The 23,575-nt window shown below is 40.3% G+C and overlaps 1 protein-coding gene across 1 annotated transcript in view; it reads left to right on the top strand.

Moving 5' to 3' along the window:
- The window catches only part of LOC135195652 (tetratricopeptide repeat protein 17-like), a 156,822-nt gene that overhangs the window by 70,973 nt on the left and 62,274 nt on the right, over positions 1-23,575 (top strand). Inside the window, exon 5 of the mRNA XM_064222024.1 lies at positions 12,416-12,573. Within this exon, the coding sequence (XP_064078094.1) occupies positions 12,416-12,573 (158 nt within the window). The remainder of the gene's footprint in view (positions 1-12,415; positions 12,574-23,575) is intronic.

The raw sequence follows: 23,575 nt of genomic DNA, 5'->3' as shown, positions 1-23,575 counted from the left end.
CTTACCGAACAATTATACAGCCGTGATTTCCACGAGCGGCAGGATACTAAATTCAAATTTAGCGCGTAGGCGTCGCCAACACTGGTGGTGATGACGTCATCTCCCTCCACTCGCGGGAGAACCAGGTACAACTGCCCAGGTGAATCCAATTCTTTTCCTGCCGGCGTCCGGTGAACATCGGTGGTCGGTGCGGTTGGATGACTTTGCTTCGCTTTTTCTTGTGGATTTGATCTTCGGAATTGGTGAAGTACTCTTTTTTGGCGTTGTTGTTATTTTGCTTATTATTTAGGCGTTGCCATGTCGGATTCTAGTCCGTCGGGAGTTAGGTTTTGCATCTCAGGATGTAAAACTAGATTATCCAAGTTAGAGTAGGATTCTCACACTAAATGTGTTAAGTGTAGGGGACAGGTTTGTTCAGCAGATCGAACATGTAACGAGTGTAGTGATTGGACTGATTCTCAATGGAAGTTTTTTAGTTCATACTCGGAGAAATTAGCTAAAGACAGAATTAGAAAAGCAGCGCTTAGGGAAAGTAGACTTAGCTCTGCTTCGTCTTGCGATGCATCTGTTCCTTCTGTTTCTCCTCAAATTGTTATGTCTCCTTTAACTACACCTCCTATTCCTCCTACTAATCCCACTTCTCCGGCTTCCCGTGTAGTTTCTTCCGACACCATTGCCAGTCTGGAATCGAGGTTAGATCAGAAATTTTCGGTACTAGCAAATACGGTTTTGCAACTGGGTAATTCAGTTAAGACGTTTTTGGAGAAAGCGGCTTCAGGTAAGAGTGTAGTTGAGGGTGCATCTGTCTGTCCTGACACGTCTCCTAGACAAAGGTCACTGTCCAGCTCCCCCGCACCGGGGAGAAGACATACCTGAAGTCCAAGGGAGTCGATCGGGATTTGCCCACAGACAGGCGCCTCTCTTGTTGAGCCTGTTGCGCCTCAACAGGGCTCGGTTAAGCGTTGGAAAGGTGTTGCGGTCAGACGCCTTTCGAATGATTCAAGCGATTCGTCTCCGGTCGCGCGGCGCTCTTGGCGAGATTCGCCCGTTTCACGTCCCTTAAAGAGGCGTTCAGGCGCTGATTCTTCGCCTCCTCCAGTCAAGCGGTATAAGGAGCCTGAGAATAGGGTTGCGCCTCGGCCGTTAGCGGCTCGTTCGTCGCCTCAATCTGTGCCTTTTTCAGCTCCATCTACTAGTAGAGATTGTGGTTTTAGCGCTGTAGCTAGCAGTTCTAAGGGTGTTTCTTTAGGCGCTTTCTCGTCTGTTACGCCTGATGCGCCTGTTTCGCCTCGAATTTCGGCGGCTCCGAGCGAGGCGCAAGTAGTTTTTCCGCCTCCTGCTGAACATTTAGGCTCTTCCAAGCCTACGTTAACTGTTTTTGATTCGTCTCTGGCGCCTTTGCGCAAGCAGTTAGAGATGTTAACCAACTGGATGAATGAGTCCAAGGGTGGTTCGAAACCTTCAGATCCAGTTGTAGTTCCGTCTACTTCTTCGGCGGTATCGGAGAATGAAGAAGAAGTAGAGGAGGAGGATTCACATCACCTCTCGTGTTATTCACGTCTCCTTAGATTTCTTCTGGTATCTTATCCAGATTATTTTGAGAAAGCGGCTCCGCGCTCCCCAACTTCGACTTTTTTGATGAGGAGGAAAACTTCAGACCCTCTCCTCCCAAAACCTGTTCTATCTAAAGCGGTTAGACATTCGTTGAAAGAGACGGAGAAATGGATGTCTATGAAAAGATACTTAGGGAAGGCTCTTTTTGCTTACCCTCCCTCTAAGTTGCTTCGTAAGAGGTATAGGTTTTATGTAACTGGGGAAGCTCCTTCTCTGGGAGTTTCTGCCTCCTCCCAGGGAGACTTCTCCAGTTTAATCGACTCCTCTAGAAGATCTGCTTTCGCCGCAGCGAAAGTTTTCTTTACAGCGCCTGAGTTGGACCACGTTGTAAAGAATCAATTTAAACTTTTGGAAGTCTTTAGCTTCCTTGATTGGACTATTGGCGCTTTAGCGGCCAAGATCGAAGACTGTCCTTCTCTTTCTCAGGAGTTAGCGGAGGATTGGATTGGTGTTCTGTCCTGTGCGGACAAATCCATTAGGGATGGATGTGATGAGTTAGCTTCGCTCATCGCCTTTGGTACCCTTAAGAAAAGGCAACTTTGGTGCTCCTTTGCTTCTAAAAGGGTTACTTCCCAACAGAAGTCTGCTCTCTTGTTTGCTCCTTTTGTGAAAGATAACCTCTTTCCAGACGATGTAGTGTTGTCAATTTCGTCTGCGCTAGATAAGAAATCTACTTCGGATTTACTGGCACAGTCTACTAAGAGACCTAAAGCTCCTTTGGAGACTGTTCCTTCGGTTTCTCCTCTGGCCCAAGCGCCTTTTTGAGGGAGAAAACCCAAGCGCTTCTTTCAGCCGAAGTCGAATTTGCGACCTCAGTCTAAGGCCTCGGCCAAGGTTAACAAACCTTCCAAATGAAAGCTCGGTTCTTCATGCACCAGTGGGAGCCAGGCTGGCTCTGTTTTGGGAGGAATGGGAAAACAGAGGAGCAGAAGCCTGGGTAGTGCAAGTACTCAAGTTCGGCTATCGTATTCCTCTCGTTTCACCTCCCTCGCTCTCACCTGTGCCAATTCCATTCCAGGCATACTCTCCGGGCTCAGACAAATTTCTGGCGCTAGCCGCAGAAGTGGAAGCGCTTGTTCTCAAAGAAGCGATAGAACAGATAGAAGGGGATTTTCCTCCAGGCTTTTACAATCGCCTTTTTGTAGTTCCCAAGTCATCAGGGGGCTGGAGGCCGGTTTTGGATGTGAGCGCCCTGAACTTGCATGTCCAGAAAACAAAATTTCATATGGAGACCACTCGGTCGGTTCTGGAGTCCATCAGACTGGGGGATTGGATGGTCTCTCTGGACATGCAAGACGCTTATTTTCACATTCCGATACATCGCGAATCTCGGAAGTACTTGAGGTTCATGTTCGAAGGCAAGGTGTTTCAGTTTCGGGCGCTTTGCTTCGGACTAGCGACCGCTCCTCAAGTTTTCACCAGGGTTCTATCCCCGATAGGAAGCTGGCTGCACATATTAGGAGTAAGAATCTCCCTCTATCTGGACGATTGGCTTCTCCAGTCGGAATCAGAGAGTCGGTGCATGAAGGACCTTGGATCAACTCGGGATCTTGCCAGAAAGTTAGGAATTCTGGTCAACAAGCAGAAGTCCCAGTTGGTTCCATCTCAGAGCATCCTTTATTTGGGGATGATTGTGAATGCTCAAGTTTTTCGGGCTTTTCTGTCCCCGAAGAGGGTTCAAGGCTGTCTGGAGACAGTTCAGGAGTTCTTGGACAAAAAGGTAAGTTCTGCCAATCAGTGGATGAGGCTCCTGGGCAAATTGACGTCAGTGGAGAAATTTGTGACGTTGGGAAGACTGCACATGAGACCTCTGCAGTTTTTCCTGAGAGCCTCTTGGTGCAGGAAGACACAACCAGACTCGATTACCTTTCCTGTCACAGATCAAATAAAAGAGGACCTAAGGTGGTGGCTCTCTCGAGCAAGGTTGGAAGAAGGGTTAGATTTACGACCCATCCTCCCGAACCTACAGTTCTTTTCCGACGCATCGGACACAGGTTGGGGAGCCCTGCTGGGAAATAAACGGACTTCAGGAGCTTGGTCGGAGAAGGAGAAGAAGTTCCACATAAATGTAAAGGAACTTTTAGCAATTTTCCTGGGGCTCAGACAGTTTCGGAGCTTAGTAGAAGGTCGGGTAGTGGCAGTGCATTCCGACAACTCCACGGCTCTCTCGTACGTGCGGAAACGGGGGGACTCAGTCTTTCTCTCTGTACGAAGTAGCCAAGGATCTCCTCCTGTGGTCAAATGAAGCGAAGGTTCAGCTAGTCCCGAGATTTGTTCCGGGAAAGATGAACGTCCTGGCCCTGGCGGACGAGTTAAGTCGTCAACAACAAGTGTTACCTCTGGAGTGGACTTTGGACAACAAGATTTGTCAGAAACTTTGACGCCTTTGGGGACGACCGTCCATAGACCTGTTCGCGACATCAAGGAACAACCGTCTTCCTCTCTTTTGTTCTCCAGTTCCAGATCCTCTAGCTTGGTCGGTGGACGCAATGCTGTTGGATTGGTCGGGTCTGGAAGCTTATGCATTCCCTCCGTTCGGTCTAATAAGAGAGGTGCTGAACAAGTTCATGTCGCACAGCAATGTAACACTAACGTTAATCGCTCCCTTTTGGCCCGGAGGAAAGAGTGGTTCCCGGACCTTCTCCAGTTGTTAGTAGACTTCCCCAGACTTCTTCCTCCAGAGAAGTGGCTTCTCAAACAACCTCACTTCAAGAGGTTCCACCAAAACTTGTCCGCTCTAGCTCTGACAGGGTTCAGACTGTCCGGAATCTTGTCAGAGCGAAAGGGTATTCAAGAAGAGCTGCAGAAGCTATCGCTCGTTGTAGGAGAGAGTCTTCTAACAAACTCTATCAAGGGAAGTGGAGAATCTTCAGAGAGTGGTGTAGAAGTGCTAAAGTCTCTACTTCTGTGACCTCTTTAACAGAAATAGCAGATTTTCTTCTATTTCTTAGGAACTCTAAGAAACTGGCTCCTTCGACGATCAGAGGATATAGAGCCATGCTCTCTTCGGTTTTTCGACATCGAGGTTTGGATATTTCCTCCAATTCAGATCTGTCGGACCTCATTAGGTCTTTCGAAACCACTAAGCTCCCGCAGGATACAGTGGCTTGGAACTTAGATGTGGTGCTTAAGTTCCTCATGGGGCCACCGTTTGAGCCTTTGAAGTCGGCTTCACTCAGGAACTTGACTAAGAAGGCACTTTTTCTTATTGCACTAGCTTCTGCTAAGCGTGTCAGCGAATTGCACGCTATAGACAAAAGAGTCGGTTTCTCTCAAGGCAATGCTGTATTTTCGGTATCTTTGACCTTTCTAGCCAAAAATGAGAATCCTAATCCTTGGCCGAGGAGTTTTGTGGTAAGGAACTTATCTGATTTGGTTGGACATGAGGAGGAAGAAAGGCTCTTATGTCCAGTCAGGGCTATTAAGCAGTATCTGTTTGCCACTAAGGGTATTAGAGAACAATCTTCTAAGCTCTGGACCTCGGTTCAAAATCCCTCTCGTCCTCTTTCTAAGAACGCTATATCGTTCTTTATTAGAGAGCTTATCAGGGAAGCTCACTCGCAGTCCGAGAACGACAATCTTTCCGTTCTGAGAGTTAAAGCTCACGAGGTTAGAGCAGTGGCAACTTCTTTAGCATTCAGAAAGAATTTATCTTTAGCTTCGATTCTTCAGAGCACGTTCTGGAGATCGAATTCGATTTTTGCGAGTCATTATCTCAAAGAGATAGAAACGGTTTTCGAGAATTGTAAAACGTTAGGTCCGGTGGCGGTTTCTGGCATGGTGTTGGGAGAAACGGCACAGGGGTCGTCACCTCTATGCTAACTTTTCACCTTGAATAGGTTGTCGAGTTCAAGGGAAGCTGGGGGTACTGAGTACCTGGGATACTCACCAGTCTGTTAGGTCAGATTTTACAATGGTTGGGTATATATGTTTTTAAATCTGGTGTTGGTGACAAATGTTTTGTATGATTGAATTTCTGGTCTTAGCCCAGGGCAAGGGCAATCTTTGTTGTTACTATCCTCCGTCAGTCAGCCTTGACTCGCTTGAACTACGGAAGGATTCCACTCCTGTAGAGGCTAACTTTGGTCAAATTCCAATTCCTCTACAATAGTAAGAAGAGCACCGACCAGAGGCAGTAACAGTCTGCTGTAGCTCTCTTACAAGGTAAGGTACAACAGACACCTTGAGTGTTTACTGGTATTGTAATAAATGTAACCATTTAGAAATACTAGTGGTCCACTGAATCCCACCTTCCCATAAATGTGTAATCAGCTGTATAATTGTTCGGTAAGACACTACAATAAAAATGAAATTTTCATTATTAAAATGAAGTTTTATTGTATACTTACCGAACAATTATACAGCCGTGATTTCCACGAGCGGCAGGATACTAAATTCAAATTTAGCGCGTAGGCGTCGCCAACACTGGTGGTGATGACGTCATCTCCCTCCACTCGCGGGAGAACCAGGTACAACTGCCCAGGTGAATCCAATTCTTTCTGCCCGTCCGTCCACCTAAGGGGAGGAGGGTGGGTATAATCATAATTGTTCGGTAAGTATACAATAAAACTTCATTTTAATAATGAAAATTTCATTTTTTCGTCTACGTTTTGTACGTCAGTTCGGCATCCGACAGACAATTTTTGTCAACGTTTAATATGTCCAATCGGCGTTAAAGGGTTAATATATGTACTTTTCACAGGGAGATCCTTCACATTATATATAGGCCCCTTGTTTATAGAAGAAAATGCTCTGTGGTGTGAGTATACATATCACCAAGGTTTTTACATAAAGAATTTTCATTATGGGATTAGATATCTGATGAATTTTCTCCATTTTAGTGTGTCATATTTACTGTCTACCAAGATATCCATCAGGTCCTTGTTCTTATCTATGGTAATCCTCTATGATCTGGCTCTTCCTCCTTGTCAGCATCCTGCCACTCCGATATATGTATACCACTTATATAAATGATTAACTCCACCCTTTGAATCACAATATCAAAACATCATCATCCTTGATCTCTCAATATATTTTCCAACATCTGATTACTGCTGCATCTCTGGGACTTCATTTGTAAAATGATTCTCCTAACCCACACTGTCCTTAATTATCAGTATTTGATAGTCATGTTTCTGTAGAATCTTCATTTTCATCATACATGCCGTTATCTGTATGTGCATAAGTTTAAGGTGTTGTAATTTTAGCCATCCAAGTTCTACCCCTCTGCCACAGCAACCCTCCCCTATACAGTGGGCTCCCCGTATTTGCGTTCTCCGGATTCGCAGACTCTCACATTCGCGGACTTCTCTTGGGAACGTTTCCCCACATTATTCGCGGAAAATTCGCGCATTCGCAATATTTTTCTATGAGAAATATCCACAACTTCCTGGTTATTTTGATCAATTTCATCATAAAATGCACTTTTTGTGATAAAACTATTAAAAAAACTAAGTATGAAAATTTTTAGTGGTTTTTCTTGAGTTTTAACTAACAAAATAGGCTGTTTTTAGCGTTTTTATAGGTGTTCCAAACATTCGCGGGTTCTAACTATTCACGGGGGGGTCTGGTACGCATCCCCCGTAAATACGGGGGGACCACTGTATTTACACACCTAATGCACTTGCTTTATTAACTCCTGTTAGGTCTATGTTAGCCTTCCAGTTGGCTTTTGTCCTGCTATTAATTTTCTGACTAACAGTTCCACCAGTTTGTCAGTAAAGCACATGTCCATACAATCCAAATCTTTGAGATCGGTAAGTTTTCCACCAATTCTTCTTTCATGAGGCAATCTTACCGTACATTCAGTGAGTAATCCTTTCAAACTCTTATTTTCTTTGTCATTGCCCATTATTCTGCTGCATAGAGTATCTCAGTCCTTATGTACCCATCACAAGTCAACTTTCTGTATTGGGCATATACATACAGGCAGTCTCCGGGTTACGACAGTCTTGGCTTACGACGTTCCGAGGTTACGCCGCTTTTCAATTATATCATCAGAAATTATTTCCAGGGTTACGACGCATGTTCCAGGGTTACGACACATGTTCCAGAGTTACGACACCTACAAACGCTGATCTGGCAGATAAAATATGACACCAATAATGCAAAATAATCAATATTTAAAATTTTTTTTGATGAAAAATGCAATAAGAATGCAGTTTACATAGTTTTGAATGCACCTAAAGCATTAAAGGTAAGGTTTTCTTAGGATTTTTGACAATTTTCCGGCTTACGACGATATTCGGCTTACGACACGTCTCAAGAACGGAACCCCCGTCGTAACCCGGGGACTGCCTGTATATTAAAGAGTAATATACAGCTGTTTCTCCATTTCATCCATGCTGCAGCTACTCTTTCTTACTGTTCTCTCTAATCCTGCTTCACAATCCAATGTGTCTCCAAGGTCAGACCTGCCCATTTACCACAACAATGTTCTAAACTCTCCCCTCTTTGCATTTTATCTTGTAATATATATCAGTCAATGAAAGTTATGTTCACCCAGCTCTTGGGGGACAGATTGCATCTTGCCTAAGGTGTACGGCTGCTAGGAGGTGTGTGTGTGTGTGTGACTGGTCTCATTCCTTTCTTCCATCTTCGTTCCTCTTCCAGTGGACAGAGGAACAGTGAATAAGCCATCCTGTGCTGGACTGGCGTGCATGCAAGTGATCTAGATGTCCGAGCACCCTATCTATAATCCATTTTATTTGGATTAGTAGATGCAAATCCGTCTCTCTAGCTAGGAGAGAGAGGGATTGACTGACCATGAGCAACCCAGTTGGTAATTCTTAGCTTTATAGTCTCTGACACTGTGGGTTCAACTAAACCTTTTTGAATCAGGGATATTACTTTCCCTTAATTTTAAATCCCCAGAAGTCTGATGACTGAATATCTCTTGTTCAATAGATCAGAGATATGATCTCCTTCCTTTGCTCTTTCATGGACAAGAAGAGAGTACCCAGATGAGCCGAACTACCAGTCAGTTCAGAGATTTACTGAGAATCCTCCCTCCAAAAGTAAGTCTCACATATGTAAAGACCAAGAGTTTGTATTTGTGTAGGAACAAATGACAAATTTTTAAGTAATTTATATTTTTCCTAACATATAACTCTAAGGTCTTTTACATAAAGGGCCAACCTCTTACCATCCCCCATTCTCTTACCTTGGGCCAAAGTTAAACTGTCTAGAACATACTCTGGCTTGGTGGGCAGTACTTCCACCCTGTCTTTCGTAACTTTTGCTGTAACCACCATGCAAAAAGTTTAACCCTCCGCCACCGGCCTGTTGCATTGCCACTAACGCTTGCATACTGCATGAGACCCCCTGTTGACCGCAAGTATATCAGTTGTTCCCACTAAATTTTATTTTATTCATATTTTTCCTTTATATTCTTATGTGAAAACATTGTGTATATATCAATTAATATTTTTTATCACCTTGGGAAAAAATTAAAAAAATAGAATAAGGATATTGGAAAAAAGAGGATTATTTAGTAGAAAAAGTAATTGCAGAAATAGAAAGTTATAAAGTAGTAGCAATAGTAGTAAAGTAGTAGAAATAAAATAGCAGAAAAAGTAGTAAAGAATAGTAAAATAGTAGTAGTAGTAATAGCAGTATTTTCTTACAGAAACGGTTAGTACGTACTAGGTTTCATATGGAAACAGTGCATACATCAATGAATGTTGATAGCATTGGTAATGACAATAAAATATCATAATAATAATATAATAATAGAGAAATAATAATAATACAGTAATAATAGTAATAATGACAATACGGTAATAACAATAATATAATAATAATAATAATAATAATCAACAGTAATACCTCTACTACTACTACTACTAGCAGTAGTCAACAAAATAATGATAATAATATAAATTACAACATTTTAGTGTACAAAAAATGAAAGTAGTTTTTATAAAATACTATGTATGTAACACTTAGCAAAAATATGTTCTCTGTTGTGCTTGTGTTGAAAGGATTGATTATTACTGCCTTGAAGACCCAGCCGTTGGGCCTTGGAACCTCGTGCCAAGCTATAGTGTTCCTTTGAGCATGGTCCAGGCTCCCCAGCGCATCCAGGGCAGTGGTAGATGTTATTCTTCCTCTTCTTGAAGTTCCTGGTGCAGATACAACATTTCTTTTGTTTCTTGGGTTGAAATCAAACCCAGGATTGTATGTCGTTCATGTTAGGCATCTTCGTGGGTTTCTGTGACTTCTCACTCCTCCTCTTCTGCCTCGAGGATGGCCCTGCCACTGGGACTATGGTGAAATACCAAACCCTCACTGACTTTGAGGATGAATGCCATGAAGTCCTTCTTGTAACATTTTGATTCTTGTAACATTTTGATTCTTGTAGGCCAAGTAGGAGTTCAGCAGTATCTGAAAGATAAAATGTATGCAAAGGTTTTTTTTAACCAGGCAAGGGATTTCTTTCCAAAGGCATATGGTTTGAGCAGCTGGTCTGCCATGTCAACACTGTCCATCAGACTATTATATTTTTCAATATGGAGTGGCTTGTTTTGAAAAACGGTTTTATCCCCGAAGTGTTTTGCACTTCTCTATCCTGCCAATTGTATACAGAGTTGTCAGTACACTGACCTTTTAGTCCATATACTTGACAACGAGTGTTGCCCTTTCTTGGAAAAGTTGACTGATGTTTGGATAGTTTTTCATTCATAAGTTTCTTAGGGGGTCCCCTGCCAGCTCATACAACTCCAGTAAGTGACGTGTCCCTGGTGAAAAAGTAATTACCAAGGCGATAACTGGTATACCAGTTATCTGTAACTACATGATGTCCCTTGTCAAGCAAATTCCTCATTAGATGAACTATGATGATCTCCGATATGGATAGGTACAGAAAAACTCGTGTACTTGCCGTATTACACGTCGAAATTCCACGAATAGCCATTCCAATTTCAATCTGAAGCGCATAGTATAAAAACCTTAAATTCAAATTTGGATCTTTTTGTTCAGATAAATTGCTTGAATCCCAGCCTCCCTTTCCAGAGCATTAGTGCCTCATCTACAGCAGTATCCTTCCCTGGTGTGAGCAGTTCTGGCTGCAGTGGTGCAGTAAGTAAAAAAAATGGTTCAGTATGAGTCTTAGGCCTTTTCTTATCCACTTGGTTTAACAGAGCAAACCTCATGAATTTCAGCAGGCAAAGAAATCTTGCTTGAGACATTACTTCTTTACAGAAAATCCTTGGACTCCCGACCATGGCATCTTGTGACCAATACATATGCATACTGGACATTTTACTCACCCCTGTTATCATGAGCAAGCTATAAAAAAATACATCTCATCACGAGTAACAGGCCTTCATAGAAGTCCATTTACCTTACCCTTTCCTGTTGAGCAAAATTACTCCTCTGCCCGAGCATTCATCCATTCACACAATCTGTCAGTTACATCACCACTAAAGAAAAATAACAAAATGCATCATGTGGGCAGGTGAAATCTGGTGTATAAGCAGAGATCCCATAGTCACCCTCCGTGAAATCAGGGGTTGGGTCTGGGTGTATGTCACAAAATAGATCAGTTATGAACCACCAACCTTCATTAACAATAGAAACAACAATATCATCCGACATGACACATAACTGCAATCAAAAGGGAAAAACATTGAGAATTCAAATCCACATGGTTTATATACAAAATCGTGATAATCCTTCACAGATCATGGCCTGAGGTGCACTGGCACATGTTGAACAATACCCTTCCTAATATCCCATATGAAGTTGACGTCGCAACGTCCATCGGACACTCATTGGATAGAATGAATAGTGGGTGGAGCTTCAGCACCTCTCTTATACACAATACTATGTCTGAAACCCGTCCAAGCTTAAGAAAACGGCTTTGCTTTTCGAGGAGGGATGAAAGACGTATAAACATAGTCATGGTCTTTTATTACTGGACCGTAAAAGACGTACATATGTACGTCCAAGTGGCGAAGGGATTAACGGCCAGATTTCCAGCTTGCTGAAAGTTCATCCCCTTATGTAAAGAGCTCAGGTTTGTCTGTTAGGAATAATACAAACTAGTACTTGAAAATTTGTCCTTTTTGTGGAGAAAAATGGGTCCTATAGGCTGTCAAATACAGTGCAAATTTTTCAGTCTGTGTATGTGCATATGCTTGTGTATCTATGTGTCACATTCAGGTAAACTACAATTGTACTTTGATTTCTAATCTCTCTCTCTCTCTCTCTGTTAGGTATTGAATATCATCCATCTGTTGTTTGTCAATCAGTGTGTTCACTTTCTTTGTGATTTTAGCCTGATCAGACATGGGTTAGGGTGAAATAAGGGCATGAAAGACCCCAGACTTTTTTACCAAACACTTTTTGTCTGGAGGGAATAGTTGCCTACCCTTTCAAAAACCGTAATGGTGTCTTCTCATAAAATTTTATCAATTGGAAGGCTCTTAAAGAGTCAATTGGCAAGATGGTAAGTCACTAGTTTTGGTGTAGTGAGGTGTTATGTATCATTGTGTATCATGGCCAGTAGATAGAACTGAATCCAGCTACATTAATTACCAGTAGGTAGTGTAACCAAAATATTAAGGGTGATTATCCTTTTATTTTTTTATCTAATATTTGAAATTATATGTGTACTATAATGCAGGAGTTTAAATCACTGGATGTCCAATACTTTCATGAGTCTGTTTTTAACTGAGCTTTAAAATTTCTATTGAAATGCATCTTTTAAATCTTTAAATTATGTTATTATTTGGTAATGAGGGTTGAGTGTAATTTAAGGTTTTGTATTTTTATTATATTTTTATATTTTAATTTGCAGAATGAAACTTCCTGGGTAGTTGCTACAGCTGCAGCTCTTTATTGGCGTGTTGTTGGTAGTGGTGAAAGGGCAGTAGACTGTTTACGACATACACTGCACCATGCTCCTCGAAATATGAAAGACATTCCACTGATATCTTTAGCCAATATTTTGCATAGGTGAGTGTTGTACTTGTTTTTACTGTAGTCAGTTTATAGTAAATAGTGTTTTTTTTATTAACCGGCATTAGTAATAGTTGGCAATAACTAAATTTTCCTATTATGAAACTAATTATGTTTGAGTAGGGTAAATGTAAATTTTATTACATTAAAACTTTGCTATAATGAACCCTAATAGCATGTCCTTTGCTACATGGTGACTTGGCTAGTCTAGTGTAGCTGTGTTTTTACTGCTCTAATCTTTGAAGTGGATTCTATTGCACTACATTTGTTCTTTTATATGTATAAGTTTATGATAAAATTATTCGTAAGCTTTTGTAGATAACGAATATCATGCTTTTATATGTGAAGATTAGTTGTTCTGACATATATATGTACGAACCTTCGCTTTTATATATGGCACTAGTAATCCATTATTATCTGCCCTCGGCTGTTATTGAATTGCTCTGAAAAACAAAATCCTAACATAACTCTTTACCTGGGTCATATGGTGTGACCAAGATTGACCTACCATCTCCCATTCAGATTGTGTCCCTAGTGTTTGTATGTCTTTCAAGTTGTCTCGTATTCGTTCATACTGTTCTTTGTTCTTTGTGATTGGGAGTATGTACACCCCATGCCTAGTGGTAGTCTGAGTGTATTTGCCACAGCTATTTTTAACTTTCACATCTATAGATTATGCTGGTGTTACTGTGCTGTGAGCGTTGATATTTTTCCCTTGGTGCAGGACAAAGAGTAGCATACTAGAAGGTGACCCATATGCGTCTTCCTCTTGGAGTGAAGAGAATAGTGCATAGATTAAGTGTTGTTTTCTTTTTGGGTGGGATTCCATCCCAGGCCATATAGCCTTAACCCTCTTATGCCGACTGGACGTATTTTACGTTGACATTTTTTGTCTCTTGTGTGCCGACTGGACGTATTTTACGTCGACTTACAAAAGTTTTTTTTAAAAATTCGCGGAAAAATACTTATAGGCCTACCAGCCTAAAACTTTTGAATCACGTGCCTTGGGAGATGCTGGGAGTTCACGGATCAAGGTGTTGTTTTGTTTACAATCGTTACGCAGGCGCGCAAGCGCGAATTTCTTTCTTGCCGCACTAAAAAGTATCTGTGACACATCTCGGAAATTATTTCGTCACTTTGACATAATTTTTGTACCATTGTAAATTAGCCGTTACATGAAGTATTATATATGAAAATGTGCGCATTTTTATGTAGAATACAACAATAAAATACTCATGATTGTAGCTTTTATCAGTTTTGAGATATTTTCATATAAATAACGATAATTGCAAAAATTTCAACCTTCGGTCAACTTTGACTCTACCGAAATGGTCAAAAAACATAATTGTAAGCTAAAACTCTTATATTTTAGTAATATTCAATCATTTACCTTAAGCTTGCAACTAATTGGAAGTCTCTAGCACAATATTTCGATTTATGGTGAATTTATGAAAAAACTTTTTCCTTACGTCCGTGCGGTAACTCTTCCGAAAAAAATCATACATGCGATTGTGGTAATGTTTGCACCATTTTAAAATTAGCCGTTATATAAAGTTTTATATATGGAAATGTGCGCAATTTCATGTACAATACAACTAAAAACAACCCATGGTTGTAGCTTTTATGAGTTTTGAGATATTTTCATATAAATAACGATAATTGCCAAAATTTCAACCTTATGTCAACTTTGACTCTACCAAAATGGTTGAAAAACACAATTGTAAGCTAAAACGCTTATATTCTAGTAATATTCAAGCATTTACCTTCATTTTGCAACAAATTGGAAGTCTCTAGCACAATATTTCGATTTATGGTGAATTTATGAAAAAAATAACATTTTCTTTACGTCCGCGCGGTAACTCTTCCAAAAAAATCATACGTGCGATTGTGGTAATGTTTGCACCATTTTAAATTAGCTGTTACATAAAGTTTTATATATGAAAATGTGCGCAATTTCATGTAGAATACAACAAAAAATAATTGAAGGTTGTAGCTTTTCTCATTTTCGAAATATTTGCATATAAATCACGATAAATAGAAAAAAAACCACGTTCGGTCAACCGAAATAGTCAAAAAACGCAATTGTAAGCTAAAACTCTTACAGTCTAGTAATATTCAGTCATTTATCTTCATCTTGAAACAAATTCGAAGTCTCTAGCAAAATATTTAGATTTATGGTGAATTTAAAAAAAAATCTTTCCTTCCCTCCGCGCGCGGATTCTCCGCCACAAATCTCCGAAATGCGTACGTACCATTCTCGGAATATTTGCTCCGTTTCATGTTAGGCATTTCATAGAGTTTTATATATGAAAATGTGCGCAATTTCATGTAGAATAAAACGAAAAATATTTGAAGGTTGTAGCTTTTCTTATTTCCGAAATAATTGCATATAAATAATACATATATATATAAAAAAAATTTGACATTCGGTCAAATTTAACTCGTCAGATATGGTCGAAAACTGCAATTGTAAGCTAATACTCTTACAGTATAGTAATATTCAATCATTTATCTTCATTTTGAAAGAAATTGGAAGTCTCTAGGACAATATTTAGATTTATGGTGAATTTTTGAAAAAAAATATTTGTTTACGTCCGCGCGTTACGAATTCATGCATTATTTTGTGATAATATTTTCTCTGTGTTGCTGTTATCGTTTTACAATGTGTTATATACCAAAATGCCACCACAAACTCCTTCTCCATTCCCCGTGACTTCGGTAAGGATCCTTTTCCTCCCACTAAGCCCACTGATAAGAAAACTTGAACACATTTTGCTAGCTCTTTTAACAGTTTCTCAGGGAAGAGGTACATGACAGTGGTGCAATGGAGTTTGTGAGCTGAGCGTGGGCACGGAAAAGGGGGCATACTGAAGTCACCTTAAAGCCCTTCCTGGTAGAGTCAAACCAATCCTCCAGACTTTTTTTTTCTGCATGACAGGAGAGACATGCCCAGAACCAGCCTCCATCAGATGAAGCTCTTCCCTGTGAAGGAGTCGCTGGTCCCACTATGACGGGTTGAAACGGGAACAATGGCACCATCGCAGGAGCAGTTAATACCAATTCTCTACCAGGGAGAGTTCTCAATCTCACTCTAGAAGCAGAGTGATACCCCTCCTTGTAGTACTGCTTTCAGAGATAGAATGCTGATAGAAAGTCAGGGAGACATCGCCTCTCTTTTAAGGGAGACAGGTCCTGGGAATGGTTTTACTCTTAGGGAGGCTGCAACTGAGCCAGGTCCCACACATCTCGCTTTCATCCCAGACACCGGTCACCAGGATGGGACAGCTTAGGTAGATCCTGATATGCCCCAGTCTCCCACAATGGCTGTTACTGGACAACCACCCAGTGGAACAGGATACAGGCGGCCCGCGGTTAACAGCGCAATCACTCAACGACGAATCGGTTTTACGGCGGTAGTCAAAAATATTCATTAAAAAAATAAGGCATTTTAAAGGTATCTTTACGGCACAATTTTCAGTTAACAGCGCCGCTAGCGCCATTGTCTAATGAGTTCATACATTTGTAGAAATGCCGTTCAGACCATAAAGGTTATGCAAATTATATTAACAAATTTTATGGAGAGTTATTACGTAGGTATTAAGGTAAAATATATGCCTCTGATGCTGTTCTATGCCGAAAATATAGAGTTACATAAGTGCAAATTTAGCTATGGATGTGTCGATTTATAAATGTTCATGCTTTTGTTTAAAATGTGTATGAAAATGTATTACAGTGGTCCCCCCGTATTTGCGGGGGATGCGTACCAGACCCCCCCGTGAATAGTTAGAACCCGCGAATGTTTGGAACCCCTATAAAAATGCTACAAATGGCCTATTTTGTTAGTTAAAACTCAAGAAAAACCTACTAAAAATTTTCCTACATGGTTTTTTTGATAGTTTTATCACAAAAAGTTCATTTTATGATGAAATTCATAAAAAAACCCCAGGAATTTGTGGATATTTATCATAGAAAAATACCGCAAATGCGCGAATTTTCCGCAAATAATGCAGGGAAACATTCCCGAGAGAAATCCGCGAATGTGTGAGTCCGCGAATCTGGAGAACGCGAATACGGGGGGTCCACTGTACGTGAAAGGCATTTGAAATATGATACAAAGGCAGCTTTTGAAACTGCCCTTCACGTTATCAAATATGATGTTTTTTCATGTTCTTTCTTGTGAGCCGCCGCCTGCCGCTCTTCCGAAAATATAGATTTAAAAAAAGTGCAAATTAGCGATAGATGTGTCGATTTTATAAATGTTTATGCTTTTATGTTTAAAATGTGTATGAAAATGTATTACGAATAGAGTATTTTTATTTCTGTGCAGAAATATGATAAAAAGGCAGCTTTTGAAACTGCCCTTCAAGTTATCGACTACGATGCTTTTTCAAGTTCGTTCTTGTATGCTGCCGTCTGCCACTCTTCCGAAAATATCGAGTTAGAAAGAGTGCAAATTTAGCGATCGATGTGTCGATTTTTTAAATGTTTATGCTTTTATGTTTAAAATGTGCATGAAAATATATTACGTAAAGGTATTTTCATTTTTGTACAGAAATAAGATACAAATTAAGGCAGCCTTTGTAACTACGCTCCACGTTGTCAGGGGATGTTTTTTCATGTTCGTTCTTGTCTGCCAGTTCCGAAAAATGCATTGTGTTATTTTATTAATTATGCATCTCTTCCATAAATCCTTTAAAATGTTATACATTATTTCACTGTATCCAAGAATATTGTATGTATTCTCATATTATTGTATTTTAAAATACTACAGCAAATTTAAGCCTGTATTCCGCGGAGCGGCCAATGTTGTGGTTTGAAATCAGCTGATGAATACGAGTTTGTTTCACCATAACGCAATTCTGAGCGAATGCTCTTGCTTCTAGGTAGCATAAACGAATATCTAGATACTTGACTTATATGAGACAAAGTTATTTTTCCTTAAACAGCATGTTTTTAGGTGGAAATATTTATTGAATATGTCTCGTTGTGAATGTGAACTACTTTTTTTTTCCGTTAACATATTACGTTGGCGGCATGTTTATTGCGTAAAAAATTACGATTCCGTTCGCAATAATCCTTTATATCATCGTAATACGAACTTTACGTTATTTATCTTATATCGGCGTGAAACCAACAGTAAAATGTGTTCTTTCAAGCACAGTAGTTTTGATTAAAATGATTTTATCCCAATTTTATCTACGGTTGTGTTTGATGGCATACGTTTACTGCAGTTTTATCCTTGTTGCCGATGTACGATAATAGTCATTAGCAGCTTGAACAGTTTTCTCAGCTTCAGTTATAACAGGTTTAAATTTAACAGTATATTTCCCGATCGATCTTTAATCTAATTTGATCTCTGATCTATAGCGAATAAAGTTAATGTAAAAAGATATCTCCGTTCTATTCTATACATAACGCCATTTATAACAACTACAGTAATGTTGTACTGTTGTATGATGATTGAAATACAAGCCAAACGGATGTTATCCAGTTCGGTTGTACTTAGAAAAAAAAAGTCTTTTCTCGTTCGGTTGTTCATGGCTGTACACGTACGTTCACGCAATGAGTATAAAGTTAAAACCATACTTTCATCATTCTCTTTTGCTGTTATTGAACTTATGTAACTAGAAGATGGATAAAGTTAGGCCATTGTAATTTGATCTCTCATAAAATTGGACTATCGTAAGACTAATGATCGTAACCTGAACACTACAGCTACCTGTACACTGTATAAACTTTATTATATCTTTACATACTCTAGACACCCAAAAGTACTGTACAGTAAATTCTATAGTACTATACTGCATAAATATAATTTTACTTATTGCGCCGTTGTGGGATTACGGCGCCTTTGACTGGTCTAGAGTTTCGAAAGAAGGTGTGCGGTGGCCGTAGGCTTTAAAATCGCTCAGCGTCGAAAATCGCTTGCCGTCGGCGGCCAGGAACGGAACCCCTGCCGCTAACCGAGGGCCGCCTGTATAGACCAGAACTTCCTGTGACCTGCTATTCTAGTAGGTGCAGGAAGCCTGAAGGAAGGGATAGAGTCCTCGCTCCTGGAACTTACAGATAAAGAGAGGAGTTTTATAGACTTAGTCTTTTAAGGTTTTTAGGAAATTGGATTTAGCAGAATTGGATGACATGACACCCGAGGATTACCCCAGCTTCTCATACCAGAGACCAAGCAAACAATTTGCCTTCCTTGGTCCTGTTGACAGTAGCGATCACGAAGGAGTGGGCAGCCTAATATTTGGTGGGAGAGGAGGGGTCCTTAGCCTCCTCCAAGTCCCAGAAGTTATTTCCCCAACCAGGCCAAGTACAGGCAGTCCCCGGTTATCGGTGGGGGTTCCATTCCCGGGGTGTGCTTATGGTGCTGATAACTGGTTATCGGCACCATAACCACGTTATGGCGCCTCTGTTAGGTGTTATGGTGCCATAACTCTGTTATTGGTGCCTTATGGCGCCAATAACCGGAACTTGGCCCTTAATGGCACCATAAATTGCTGATTTTATGGCGCTAGACAAGTGCCATAAAACTGCTAACATCCGGGGACTGCCTATTAGGCATTATGTACCAGAAGAGTCCGGCACCCTTCCTAGAAATTTGAATTAGTCAGTCTGTCGGCTTTTGGGCAATGTTTCTCTAGATAACCTCTAACAAATTGGCACCCAGTTCACCAGTGGTAAGATGACAAACCAGGTGATATTAGGAAAAGTTTTGAGGGCCATCTTGCTGATAGGTGCCAAGGGGCAATGGATCAGGGACATAAAAGAAACCTCCTGAAAATGGCACTCCATGAATGAATACATGGCCCCGGCAGGCAAGGCCCTATTTTATGTAGCCACTAAGGCCAACGTCATCCTGAAGAGGAGAGGTGCTCTTTTATTAATGGCCCAGAGACACATCTTGCTTGATAGTTTGCACAGCCTGAATAATAGCCCCCATGGACGTGTCTGTGTACTTCCCTTCAGAATTATTAAGCCAATCTGTGACAGAGAAGAGAGAGGATGTAAAGGACTCCCTCTCTGCAGTCTTGCTTAGGTTGGCCCCAAGACGGCGGGACCTCTCCAACAGAGTTACACTATCACTAAATATATTGAAGGTGATATCACATTTTGATTGGGGACCAGACTGAAAAACTCTGTTAAAGCTTTATATATCTTTATGCTTAAGCAAGATGGGCTATGCCTGTCAAATCTATGGATCTTCTTGTAGAACTAACCTAGAAAAATTAGATATGGTACATAACCTGGGATTATGGATATGTATAGGGGCATACAGCACAATTATAAGTATGTGAAAGCCCCAGTAGATTGGGCAGCAAATAGACACCGACTACCCAAACCTGTGCAAATCACCTGTTGATATATGCCAAGTTGTTGGAGGGGAAACATATTTCCAGTGAGGAAATTAAAATGGAGTTTCTTCAGGTCGGGAGTGTTGCATATGTTTTTTTGGCCCGGCTCTTAGGGTCAAGATAAAAAAAATTTCCAAAAACAGTCTTATAATACAAATTAAATCTGTAAAATCTGTTAAAAAAGTTAAATTCTGAAATTAAAGTTAATTTTCCTTAAAAACAGCCTTAGTTTATTAGTATTACAATTATCAAGTACCTCATTCATGGACCTGCCATAGAGTGAGGTAACTCTCCTTTCTCTGGTAAAAATTGTGCAATCAATTAATAGATGCTTTACTGTTAAAAATTCCTGAGAGATTGGGGCGGGTCTCCCTTCTCCACTTTGCATTAAGTATCTCTGCGTAGTATGTGTACGTCCTATACGCAGCCTTGTTGAAATAATGCTAGCCCTCTGATCTGGATGGTCTGATGACTGCCATCTCTTAACTGACTTCAACTTCATATTACAGTGCATCCTCAACTTATGGCGGGGGGGGTCTGTTCCAGCACCACACTGTAAGTTGATCTCCACTGTAAGTCAGTTTTTTGCCTTTAGTAGTGGTCACGGCATCATAACTTGATGTTGCATCAAGTTGCGGTGCCTTAACTTGATGCCTATTCTTGCTGTTAGCGGCGTAACTTGATGCAACATCAAGTTACAATGCTGTAAAACGCAGTTAGCTGTGCTGAGAAAACGCTGTAGATCAAATGACCATAAGTTGGTGGCACTGTAAGTCGAGGACGCACTGTACCCATTATGTTTTGCCAACCAATTTGCACTTCTTACTCATTCAAAATTTGCTTAAATTTAGAGTATGGGAAGTTTATAAGTGCCTGATTATGTAATCTTATCAATACTTTAGTTGCCTTATCAGCACTCTCATTCCCAACTGTACCCAACAAAAGCTCACCCTGATACATTTGCGTAAGTTAAGGAGGGCCAGCCATTCCTGTACTTCTTGTACAAAGTGGTGGAAGTGAATCAACTGTTTCAATGATGATAAAGGCTATTTGTGTCAGAATATACACAAAACTGTCATCATTTTTTCCTTTATTAAAAACATAAATATTTAATAGCTTCAACAATGGCATATACTACTAATTCAGCTGTGAATATCGAGCAAGGGTGGAGGTAATTTTTTCTTGATCATATAATTTCCTGCCACTACTGAACAGCCAACTCCATCCTCCAACTTAGAGCCATCAGTAAATATGCTCTGCCATCTGTGTTGGAGGGAATACTGAAGAAATCCTAAAAATTTCTGGCTCTTGTTTGGGATGTAATGTAAAGTCTTGAAAACAAATTGCAGTCACTTCATAAACTAGCAACGTGTGTTAGATGAAGGTGTTTGCTTTCTGAACCGGCAGGACATCAGGGGCATCTTGTTTTTCTTGATGGGATCAGAAAGAGAGGGACTGTTCTCTCAACACTTCTCTCATTTAATATAGGCCTGATATTTGGCCTTCCCAATGCTTTCAATTTTTTCAATAGAAAGTTCAATTTTTTCAGTAGTACGTATTCATAACAGAGGCAATATTTTTGTTGTGCATTATAACAAGATCATTACTGTCATCCAGGAAAGGAGGGCCGGCCTGTTTGGTCACAACTAAATGTCCTTTTTCAAAACTAATGCAATCCCAGGTTGTGTTGAATGTATTGCTGTCATGTCCCTGATGGGGATAGGTAACCATCTAGAATGGTTTTGGTGGTTCAAGGCAAAGAACCATGGTGCTCTTTTCTTCAAGACCTGGATGAATAGCTGAAGATTGTCTTCATGGAGACTACATACAATAATAGCAAAATTTCCAATGGCATGACGATCCACCAGAGATGAAACGTTGGACAGGAAGTTTTTTGGACACTATTCTGCTAAGGATGATGGTCCATTACAATTGGGTAGTGTGTTGCAGTAATGTGTTTACACTTAAAGTAGATAGATATACAAGGTACAACCCATAACCTGGTGTGCCCTGTGGGTCCTTGTGGGATGGCTGGCTTTCAAAATGAGTCGGGAACACCAGATGATGCTAAATGGGAATCTGTCGAGGCCTCAGTCCAGCCATTATCAGTCTTCAGTAACATTGGGTAATGCCATTTTTATGTGCAGTCCCCCAAACATAACAAATGTGTCTTCACCATGCATTACAGGGTACTGCCATTAAATGTTTTTGCAGGAAAATACAGGGGCTGATCAGCAGTAATGACAGGGACTTGTCCTGTACTCAGAAGCTCTACTGCCTGCTTGATAACATTCATTGCATGTTTTATCATTGCTGGAGACATAACTTGCTCATGAAACAATGGCAGTACAGACGAAATTGCTGGCAAATCATGAGACTGAAATGTGGTGGGCTGCATGGTAGGCTCCCCATGATACATCACAGATGGTTCCATTCCTGTGTAAGGTCAACTGTGTCAAACCATCCTTTGGGTATGTACAGAATTAGCAATACATATTATTATTATTATTATTATTGTGTTTTTGTGGTTATTTGTGTTAATGCTGAAGTTCACGCTAAGTTCTCTGTGAGAATAGTATTGAAACTTAGTTGGTAGTGATGACGACCTCGGGGACTTTGGGAGAATATAGAATGAAGTGTGTTTGTATATGAACACATTGCCTGAAGGGGGCCTTAATCCTTGATGTTAATTTTGATGAAAGAATAGCGTTGAAACGCATGTTGGTGACATCTTGAAGAACTTTCAACCTTGTGCTATGGACTGTTTTCAGATTTTATCCCAAATTTTTCAAGGTGATTTAAATCTGCAAGTCTGAGTACTAGTGTGTCAGCCTCTTCACATTCTTCAGTGAATTCAGTCAGCTCAGCAAGCACAATGCCCTTTCTTATATTTTCTTGTTCAGATAGTTCAATATCACACTTTTCCTTGTTTTGTGATTGTGCTATTCTGTATAAGTCTATAAAGTAAGCAGGGTGGCACTTTGCTTCTTGAAATCAAGTCTCCAGAACTCAATTTTGCTAGGTTTATGGTTTTGTATTTGGAGAGCACATGTGTGCACTTTGAATTATAGTTGAAAGGTTGCTGCATTTAAAAAAAAAGTGCCTGAGGAGACAATGTCATGTTTTTTAATATATTTTGTGGAACTAATTTCAGATGGTGATATTGTTACCTGAAGTTGGAATTAACTTCAGATGGTGATGTGGTTAACTGAAGTTTTTTTCTGACCTTTTTTTACCATAGTACTATTGAATTTTAAAAAACAATTTATATCATAATGCACTATTATGTTTCAGACAATGTACAATGTCTTCACCTTCATCATGCCTTGACAAATTAAATTGTAGAGGAATACTACCAAGCTCTTGGAACTGATCCAAGTTTTTGGCTAATGTGGTGTATCCAGACCCAAAATTGGATTGTTTTGATTTTCCTGGGCAGGGCAGTAAAATCCAACCAAAACCAATCATTTGGTGGTGTAGGTGGAAGCTAAGCTGATATTCCAGGCTTTTCTGGAGCACTTATATATTATTCAATTTGCATTGGCAAATATCAGAAATAAAACAAATTATTAGAAAACTTTCAACCTAGTGTTTTTCTGGTCTCAAGAATTATTGTTTCTATTAACCCTTAAACGCCGAGCCGG

The sequence above is a fragment of the Macrobrachium nipponense genome, chromosome 16 (genome assembly GCF_015104395.2).
Source record: "Macrobrachium nipponense isolate FS-2020 chromosome 16, ASM1510439v2, whole genome shotgun sequence".
NCBI lineage: Eukaryota > Metazoa > Arthropoda > Malacostraca > Decapoda > Palaemonidae > Macrobrachium > Macrobrachium nipponense.
The sequence above is the reverse complement of the archived record's forward strand: the minus strand, read 5'-3'. Positions and strand labels throughout refer to the sequence as shown.